General features: G+C 35.2%; 1 protein-coding gene across 1 annotated transcript; it reads left to right on the forward strand.

Annotated features, from left to right (window-relative positions):
• The first annotated feature begins 9,035 nt into the window (after positions 1-9,035).
• On the forward strand, positions 9,036-10,391 carry LOC110768325 (ribulose bisphosphate carboxylase small subunit, chloroplastic). The gene is made up of 3 exons (XM_021972039.2): positions 9,036-9,319; positions 9,688-9,822; positions 9,935-10,391. Exons 1-3 carry the CDS (start codon positions 9,113-9,115, stop codon positions 10,163-10,165), a joined length of 573 nt encoding a protein of 190 aa, XP_021827731.2. The 5' UTR covers positions 9,036-9,112; the 3' UTR covers positions 10,166-10,391.
• The last annotated feature ends 283 nt before the right edge of the window (positions 10,392-10,674 follow it).

Raw genomic sequence — 10,674 nt, forward strand, 5'->3', positions numbered from 1 at the left:
TTAGCTTCACAAAACATGTGTTGAATAGCAACATGAGTGAAATCTTGTAAAAAGTACCAAATGGGTTGAATAAGTTGTTTGAATATTATCATTTGGTCCCATCCCAGTAGGAGGGGGGTGGGATAAGAAGTCTAGAATGTTGGACCGTCATTAGAATTTTGAGTTTTGATGACATTGCATTCTAAACATATTCCCAACTGTCAACTCTTTTCTCATTTTCTACTTTGGGACTTAAGTTGTTCCCGGAAGATTTAGGTTATTTCTAGCTGCATTTCTCCAGAAACAAATGCCTATTTTATTTTGATTTTGATTTCTTTTAAATTTCCTTGCAATAGCACACGTGTTATCATTTCGTAGAAATCGTAATTTTATTTTCACAATATTTTTTTATTATTAAACAACCAACTACTCATGAGTCTTGCACTAAATTTTTTTAATAAAAATAAAAACTGCATGTCACTAGACCAAATGATCGTTACACATCTTACTTTCATAAGATCTCAGATTTTGATCACAACTAACGAAATCTATATCAACTTGATTTCATGTGGATTCATTTTATGTAGCTGGATTAAATTGGATGCCAAATTTGAAATTTTTTTATTACAACTATGTTTGGTAACTCTAGGTCCGTTGAAAACAAAGTAGCTTTTCACAAATATACCCATTCTAGCATGACATTTTATTATTTTTAAAAATTATAAAATATCGTGTTAGAATGGGTCTATTTATGAAAATCCCCAACTTATATTACAGTATTCACTAATTTTTCAAAGTGCTGATGGAGTATGATAGAATAAAACAAGATCTTGGGCTGGCAAATTGTCAACCAAGTAGAAATGATCATTAAACCCTAAACCCTAAAGAAAAGTTACGTCACCAATTTTCCAACCCCAGCCGGCCACAGCCCAATCATTTACCAAAAATGAAGTTACTAATAATAAAGTTTCCAAAGTAAATAATTTCATAATTGCTATAAAAAAAAAACAAAAAATTTCATAATTAGGATTTAAACATGCTTTTAGAAAAAGGAAAAGAAAAGTTGAAGTCACTTCAAAGAGATTTTAAACATGCTTTTTTCTTTAATTATAGAACCAAAAATATCTTCAGAGTTGTAATACGTGGTCAAATCTCTATTATGGTGATTGGATGGTGTGGTCAAATTTTTATTTATGATCACCTACCTCTCACATACAAAGTGACGTTTAAGTCATTTTAAGCGGTTTACTAAAAGAGCCCTAGTGAAATTAAGAATTTATCATTGGATTACAAACATAGGTAATTATAAACGTATTCAATTTGGCTCAACTTTCACTATTCTCTTGCGTTTGACTTTTTTGAGCAAAATCGTATGCACTTTTTTTTTTTCCTATTAACAAGGAAGAAGGAATCAAACTTGAAGTGCACGATGACAAAATGAAAGTAAAAATAGTCCTTAAGTGTCTCCAGATGCGAGTGTCACATGACCACACCATTTATTTAGCTTACGAAAGTAAGAATGTTATTGCGGAAATATTAGATAACTACAATAATAAAAAATTTAAATAATGCGAACTTCAAACAAATGGGGCAACCTATATAGATAGGTTTTAAAGGGTTAATTACATTTTGCACCTTGTAATTTGCGGTTTATCGCAGTTTGACCCATGTTCATTAAACAATCAAGTTAATCGGGAAGCCTATCTTTGTTTATACGGACTACATATTGATGTCATGTAAGTTATTTTTAAACTCTTCTTCTATCTATAATGTTAGGAGTTTTTTTAAACACAAATTTTATATGTTGTTCGTATGACATATATATTAATCCACGTGACAAATACGACGTGCACGTAAGCGAAAAATGCGTCAATCGGGCTGCTTATCTGAAAACTTACTTTAAACCAACTGTTTTAGCATGTCAAAGAAAAATTAAAACAAAAGAAAATTGCATAAGCTCGGAGTGGGAAGCTAATTAATAAGCATAACCATATAATGTATGGGGTTTGTTTGTGTGAAACAAGTGATCCACGACTCCTCCACGTTAGGGGGCTCTCACTTTCGGTGGAGCCATTAGAAAATAAAATTGTCATATCGCGTTTGTCGTTCCGTAAGTCAACAAACATAAAACGGTTTCCTCAAAGGGGCGGTGAGAATCGGCACGTGTCGGTGGTCCACTCTTCATCTTTAATCATTTTCTTCTTCTTTTTTCTATGAATATTTGTCCAATTCCACTAAACAAAGTTGCTTGTCTTTTTACAAATTATCATGCCCCATCAAAGATATTTTGAGGAGTTCTACATAAGTTTATATCGATGGCAGTTGACAGTTAAGTATTACGTGAAAGTCCTTTCGATTCAAGGTTGTGGATTTGTTCTGACGTTGATAGTGAGAGTAGCCAATCTCCCCCTAAACTTTCGTTTATAAAAAATATATATATATTTTTTGGGGAGTTGAATGAAAAAAAGAAAGAAAAAGAAGACAAGCTACATTGATGAATAATAATACAGGTAAATTGTGATTTGTCTCTGAATTATCACCCTAGTTTTAATTAATATTTTTATATATTAATCTAACACGTCAATTATATTAAAATAGTCAATCCAACACTTATGGTTAGATTCGAAGTAATTTCATTCAAATTTCTGTGAAATAAAGTCATGTTCTGGACATTCATTAAATTATAAAATAAAATAAAGGAATTATAGTACAGTAAATTCTTTAAAAGAAAAAAGGAAAGTAGCAACAACTTTCGACTTCCCCTAACCGTTTGTGACACATCCATTGTTTAAGCATGAAGGATCTAGCTTGTTTTCGAATGTGTTAGAAAGTTCACATATGTATTTTTGGATGACCATATAGAGTTGTTGTCGGTGATTGAGGCCTTCTGCTTTGGTTCTTTTCTAGGTAATTCCTAACTTGCCTTAGAAAGTGATTCTTTTAGCCGGTCTTGAGATTTTCAAGGTCTAGCGCGGCATTGAAAAATAATCATGTACACAGATAACTCGACAAAAACATGTTGTATTATTGTATATAGAATTTTTATTTTTAAAAAAAAGTTGAAAATTTTACAAACCATAAAAATGAAAAATTAGGCATCATAGAAAATACCATTTTATTTTTCGACTCTCTAACGTTTTATATATAATCAGTTATTGGAGGCAATACAAAAAAATAAAGTAGTAAACAGAACTATCCACAGTGCTAATGTATCCAACACTTAATAAAACGATCCACCACTAAAGGAGTTTTTGAACAACTTTTACAAGTCGAAAAATTTGACCACCTTTAAGATGATTGGCCAGAAAAGAACAAAAACAATCCACCTTATTTCATCTATGTGCATGGATAAAAGAAGGTTCCTGAGTTGGGAATGAAACGTGGCTTTGATTCCTGCATTTTGGTTGCTTTCACAATCTATCTAGAGAAATGGAAGATCTCTTCCACCTCCCAAAAACGATTTGGTTTATGGACAGAGAAAGACTGGTCTTTTTCTTTGACCCCCTCTCCAACAGTAGACACAATTCACCAACTTTTTCTGACTCTCTTGCCAATGAAATAAAGAGGGATGTATTCGCATGTCATGGCATTTCTATAGTTCTTGGCAAAAACGTGCATATATAAAGTGTGTCACGCTCACAAATGATGGGCTCTTTCCTAATATGTGATTCAATATTTACCAATATTCTTATTCTTTGTATGACAGAGAAACAAACCTAAACATGCCCTTTTTCAATACAATCATGGAACTATCGGCATGCATTATTTTACTGATTGATGAGTCAAATACATCAATTATAGTGAGTGAAGTGAATCACGTGTGATCTAATGGTGCGTTGTATATGAATAAATTGTTTGTTCTTTGTATCATATTCACATTCAAGGTAAGGAGTGTTTGGACTTTAACCATAAAAAGGGACGCTATATATATAGAGGAGGCAATACATTTGTACTATATAAATTGAAAGGCCCTCATTTTAAGTAAGGAAAATGCTAGGGAGACCAACTTGGGATACCAACTCTCTAATAGAGCGTGAGACCCATTGCATTGGTGGGCTCCACCTCTATTAGAGAGTTGGTATCCCAAGTTGGTCTCCCAAGTTGGTCTTCCTAGCATGACCCTTTAAGTAAACCTAGTTCGAAACTCCTACGGAAGCATGCACCGTCAAAGTTGTATAACAATTATTTCATACAAACAAATATGGAGGACAAACAGTCATTACAATGACAGCAAAATACAAATTCAAAGAGAAAGAAAAGAAAAAGGGAACATGACAGAACTAGCACACAAATCGATCATGCAAGAACTAACTTCCCACTAATTATTCACTTTTCTTTTTCGGCCGAAGTTAGGAATGGGAGGGGGTTGTTCTCACACACATACTATCAGATGCCATAAGGGTTCGAATTTGAAATCACTCATCTGCACGTCAAGTCGTTTCCGCTGATTTGCAAGTCAAGATCCTTTCTCCAATCGGGTACCCCATTGACAAATCCTACTACTTATCCATTGATTGTCAGCCAGAAATTGTTGGGTATTTGATTGATGCATATAATTAGTCTGAAAACTCACGTAACCCATATATATATAAAATATAATATATATTCTATCAACTGATATAGTCAACGAATATAATACTGATGAGTGGTGGTGGTGAGTGCATGCATATGAAATGGTTCTCATATGTATAATGGAGTCCTCGTGGTGGAAAAAACCATGGTATTAATTAGTGAAATTCTAAAACAAAGACCCACCTAATAGGCTAATTTAATCAACAATCATTCTAATTAATTACTTCCCTAATTATTAATCATATCTTTTGTTCTTTGATCGAGTTATTAATCATATCTTAGCCTCCAAACCTTAGTGCAAGCGATGTCTAGCACAATGTAGCTTGTACACGTGTCATGCATACGATAGTAGTTACCTCATTGTTTACACCACTCTTATTAGTTAAAAATGGCCATTGACAGGAAATGCAAGAAGGTGTGTTCTTCTGCCATTGGCCAGTTAGAGAACATAGGTTTCCTCGAAACGAATTGAAGTCAAACCCTAGCTAATTGGACAATCAGAGGAAGTGTTTTGCACTGACCAAAACGACAACGTAATCATCCTCGTAGGCCCATTTTGGTAATGGCCTAAATATTTGAATAATAAAGTACATAAATATGCATTTCAAATTCTTGATGCTCAGTTGAGGATTGGTTATGGGTGAAACAGGATGGTGGTCTCCACACGCTGCCCTTTCAAGTTTCAGAATCGTGAGTGTTTTCTGTACAGTTTCCTCCACCTTTGTGTGCAGGGGGTGGTTGACAAAGATAAACTTCAATATATATAATATCGGAAGGTTGGAAAGTAAGAACAAACAGATAAATATAACTACAAGATAACGACGACAAAATAAATACTGAATTGATCTCATGTATGGTGGGAAGCCTCCAAGATGCAACAACCATCTTGTACGATTAGTTCAGATGCATCCCATTGGTTTCTATGAGATGGATATTCTTACGAAGACTTCAAAATGATTTGAATATACCTTTATTTATAGGTTACGTTGTTCTAACTTATTTTAAAACTTCAAAGACTGGTAGTGTAAAGGTCTTGTAGCTTAAGTGGTTAAGAGTATTTATTCATGTAATCAAAATTCTAGGTTCGATGGCGTAGCCAAAAATATTATCAAGGAGGGTCAATCTTAAATAGCGAGAGTGAGAATTTTGCCTAATTGATTGGCTCATTCGATTAAAGAAATCACGAGAAATCTTAGGAATTATGAGGTGTGTTTATGTGTTAGAAAAAAGATACTACTAGAGCCAAGAGGGATTTTGTAGTGTACTTTAATTGTTATAGGATTTAAATAGTAAACAAAGAAAAGGAGAAAATGAAAAATGAAAAATTTAGTAAAGTCAAAAAATGCGAAAAGTCAGCCATGTAATATAGAAAGTAATTCAGTCAAATGCAACACGTACAAAAACAAATTATCAAAGGGTGAGAAGGGTCAAGTGACCCTTGTAGGCCTTAATTGGCTCTGCCCATGGTTCGATTCTCCCCTCCCCAAAATGTTGCCTATCACAAAAAACTTCAAGGATTAGTCGGACTAAAGCAGAGAATCCAATTAATAGTTGGCTGGAGGACTAATATAAAGAATCTAAATAAATGGAAATTTCAATAGTCCAATAAAAAAGAACTTAAAAACCGAACTAATAACGTTGTGGGCAGTTATCACCCAATGGAACATTTTTGACGATTTGCCTAATTTTTCATAAAAAAGTTTATACATACAAACATGTACATGTACTCAAATTCAAATTAGTCATAAACTTTAATTAAATCGAAATAGCTAACTAAACAAAAACCGAAAATAACCCGGAAGTATGGAAACTGAATCGATTGAAATATACTGTAAATTACCCAACTGAAAAATAGCAAACCAAACAATTATCGAAATTCTTTGATTTGGTTTTGGTAAGCCCAATCACAGACTATAACCGGCTGAATGACAAGCCTAAAAATGACAAAGTCGCCCCTAATTGACATACCGAAGAAATTTAGTACCCCATTTCACAAGTATTAGCTTTTAATATATTATAAAAGCAGCCATCTTCACTTCTATAAATCTATCTTGACCTCGTCTGCTTGACTATGTATACATGTTATGCGCCCTATCAAAAGGGGATGACAAAAGTTGAACAAAAAAAGGGAACAAAAATAGTTCAACAAAGAAATAAGATTTAAAAAGAGTTGGGATCTAGTGGAAAAGAGCCTTGACTTGCAGACAAGTGGTCTCAGGTTCGAATCCCCACGGCATCATAGTTGTGTGTGTGTGTGTGAGAAATCTCCTTCCCATGTAGTTTAGACTATCGCTTGTACTAAAAAAAAAAAACACACAAATAAAAAACAAAGAGAATGCGATAAATAATAGGCCTGCGAACATGGAGGCCAGGCATGTGTACACTGTTGAATGTAGACCCATCAAGACATGTAGGCCCAAATGTAAGGGCCTTTTACCACTTTTCTATTGGACCCAGTATTTCTACATGGATTGATTTTTCTCGAGCCCATTACCAATACAAAAGGCCCAGAACCTGGCTTTACACTTTTCACTAAAGATTGATTAGAAAAAAAAATGCCTTTCTGTTGTAGATGCAGCAACATCCACACAACTTCCACTTGTTGCTTTACTTATCTATAATGCATGATTTATGGCGTAAATGCATGGAATCCACACTTTTGAAATTTGTCCTCATTATCCAGCAAAAAATTTCCCCACTCTGAATATTTGACATGCGTTTCTAATTTCTTTTGGGTGTCGAAATGCCCCCTCTTGAACGTCAAATGTTTGGACAGACGTGGGTTAAATCAGTTGGTCAAGGTAGTGTGTCTGCCATCTTGCTTTAGAGTTCGATTATCCTCCCCATACATTAGAGTAGTTTAGAATATCACTTTGTCGAAATAAAAAGAATGTCAAATATTTATTCAAATAGCCCCTACTGCCGAGTGTCAATTTTTCGATACTTTGTGGTGCTCTCAAAATGTATTGTTTTATTTTTATGAACAACATGCATTTTATATTTAGAATGTTCAAATACTAAATATCTCCTCAAGAAAAGTACGACAATCAGAGTTTGTGAGATATGTATTTGCTAACATAAGAATATTTCATGCCCATGTGTCAGTTGGGCCGATTAAAACGTCACTCATGGTTAACCTAAGATGTTACAACTAGGGAAGAAACACTTCTTGGTCATCAATTTTCCTTCCTTGAAAACAAGGCTAGGGTGTGCTAATCGTCTTCGGGAATTTTGACTTTTATCCTGACCTTTTTGTGTTAAATTTCAGAGAGACGGGTTAACGGCCCACTATTAGCAACGCTGAAATTGTCCCCAACTTAACCACATACAAAGCCCAGTAGGTATGAAGTTTTATTACAAAAGGTCTCGGTGATATTAGTAGTGGAATTATTTATTATATATTTTATTTTATTTAATCAAGTTTCTGATGTTGAACTTATTTTCTTCAACATCCTGAATGAATAAACTCTTTTGATTGATATCAGAGTTAGAGGGCAAAGGTACTTGATCGTAACCCAAGTAGTAAAAATATGAAGCAAATTTTGCCAATTAGCGTGATGAACTTCAACACCATTTTTTGGCACATGCATTGTGTGGGCGGAATTCATTCGGCCACCCAGATGACTACAATTGATTCACCAAATCGTATCATGTGACATTATCTCTTTCTAAACTCCTATAAACCACTTAAAAATCAATAAAACAATATGACAGAGTTATTTTCTCAGCCATTGGGCCGAATTTATCTCTCTCTCTCTGCCATTTCTCAATGAACTTATGCCAAATCACTGTGCTCTCATATATTATTTCATAATCGGGCAATATTTTCTTGGAAGTTCTCGTGTTGCATCCAATCCTTTAACTGTTCAATGAACTTCTTTTTAATCCTAGCCCAAAAAGGCATGTAAATTTCTTGTCCAATCATTAAACACCTTACCCCCATTTTCAAAACCTTCGGCCACAAATATTGGAATTGGTGAAGGAAGGTGATTATGACTTTGATATGGACCGAAGCAAATTGTTTCCACCCCCACTATCTAGTTGTTTTTTATTCGTCAAGAAAATATGGTGAGTGTAAAAAGTGAAAAGTTACCACCTAACGAAAAGTGAAAGTAAAGAATTACCCTTATGGATTTTAAAAGGAGGAACGGGGTCTATAACATAATGACAACATACTGGGATGAGAGGGCATGGCATGAAAAAGACCGCAAGGGAAAAACTGACCAAGAAAACAGTGAACCACCATCACTCATTCACGCTCTCCCTTGGATTAGATAAGATAATGGAGCGCCTTCCACGTGGCACGGTCATAGTGGTGCCTAGCGATAAGGCTAGCATTCAAAATGTTCCTCTGCTTCATGTGGTCTATATGGTGTAATGTCATCATTTTTATGATCCTAAGGTCCAAATTTGATTTCAGTAAAGTAATTGGAATTTGGACCCTAGGATGTGAAATAGCTAGTCAGACCACTATATATAGGAAGGGTGAACAGAAGCTGTGCAACTCAACTGAAAAGTAAAGACCTCTAGCAAAGAAGAGGGCTAAAGAGAGCACAGAGCAATGGCTTCCTCCATGATTTCTTCCGCTACCGTGGCTTCGGTTTACGCTGATCGTGCCGCCCCGGCACAAGCTAGCTTGGTTGCACCATTCACTGGCCTCAAGTCTGCCTCAGCTTTCCCCGGCACCAAGAAGACCAATGACATCACCTCCATTACCAATGACATCACCTCCATTGCAAGCAATGGTGGAAGAGTGCAATGCATGAAGGTAAGACTACTTATCAACATGTTGCTACAATTAATTTACATTCAAAACAATATGCCCAAATACATGTTGAAGTAACTACTTCACGGGGGACGGAAATACATAACTTGTCAATATTCAAATGAATAGTCTGAATTACGGTATGATAACCTAACATGTCGCAGCAAAATACAATTTTTTTCATAATCGTAGCATATTTATATACCCACTATTAACTAGATTTAAAGATAATGTAGTTTAGTTCCAAGCTTACTAATCCTTTCGTGTGCTTCCTGGACGCTAATTACTAATAGTTCCTCTGATTTTTTGGCCAAGAAGGTACTAATCGAAGTACTAGAACATCGATTTATAGAATATTTTGATTGATACAGGTGTGGCCTACAGTTGGACTGAAGAAGTTCGAGACTCTCTCCTACCTTCCACCACTCTCACCTGAGGGTTTGGCTAAGGAAGTAGACTACCTTCTCCGCAAAAACTGGGTTCCCTGCTTGGAATTTGAGTTGGAGGTTAATAATTTATTTTGTATTAATTCTTCGAATAAACTTATTTTTATATGTTAGCTTCATGTAATATTTGTTTGCTGACTTAATTTTCTTGAACAAAATTGTGGTTATGTAGAAGGGATTTGTGCACCGTACGTACAACAACTCACCAGGGTACTATGATGGAAGGTACTGGACCATGTGGAAGCTGCCCATGTTTGGATGCACAGACTCTTCCCAAGTGTTGCAAGAGCTCGAGGAGGCCAAGAAGGCTAACCCCAACTCCTTCATCCGTATCATCGGATTCGACAACGTTCGTCAAGTGCAGTGCATCAGTTTCATCGCCTACAAGCCTTCAGGCTACTAATTTCAAGTTTCATGATTTTCATTTTATGTTGTTTGTGGCTTATTAGCCAAGGTTCTCGGTGGTTTGTTTAAGTCTGTACTTAATTAGGCCTTTCAAGACCTTCGTTCGTTTCTTTCTTTTCCCTTTTTCGAGACAATTTCCTTTGTTTTCGAAGTGTTTTTCGGATTCATAATGTGGTGTTGAGAATATTCATGAATAAGATGATATCCGTTTTCTGTTTGAATAAGGCTAAGATTGTAGTATGTTTACTAATTACATTACTAATCACATCTCTCGTCTCTCACTAAGACACATACAGTCGCGCACATGTTTAGATCTCACTTTGTGAGAGGTGTGGTGAAAATGTTATTGGTAATAATGTAATAATAGTTTTATTGTTTTCTAATTAGCATTTTAATTCAGTTTCTAGTTTCCTTTATGAGTTTGGGAATGTACACATGATTCTTTGGGCCTTGTCTAGACCCTAATTTCTGCGTTTTCAAGTGCATGGATGGTGAATTATACAGGGG

The sequence above is a fragment of the Prunus avium genome, chromosome 3 (assembly GCF_965620075.1).
Source record: "Prunus avium chromosome 3, drPruAviu1.hap1.1, whole genome shotgun sequence".
Lineage (NCBI taxonomy): Eukaryota > Viridiplantae > Streptophyta > Magnoliopsida > Rosales > Rosaceae > Prunus > Prunus avium.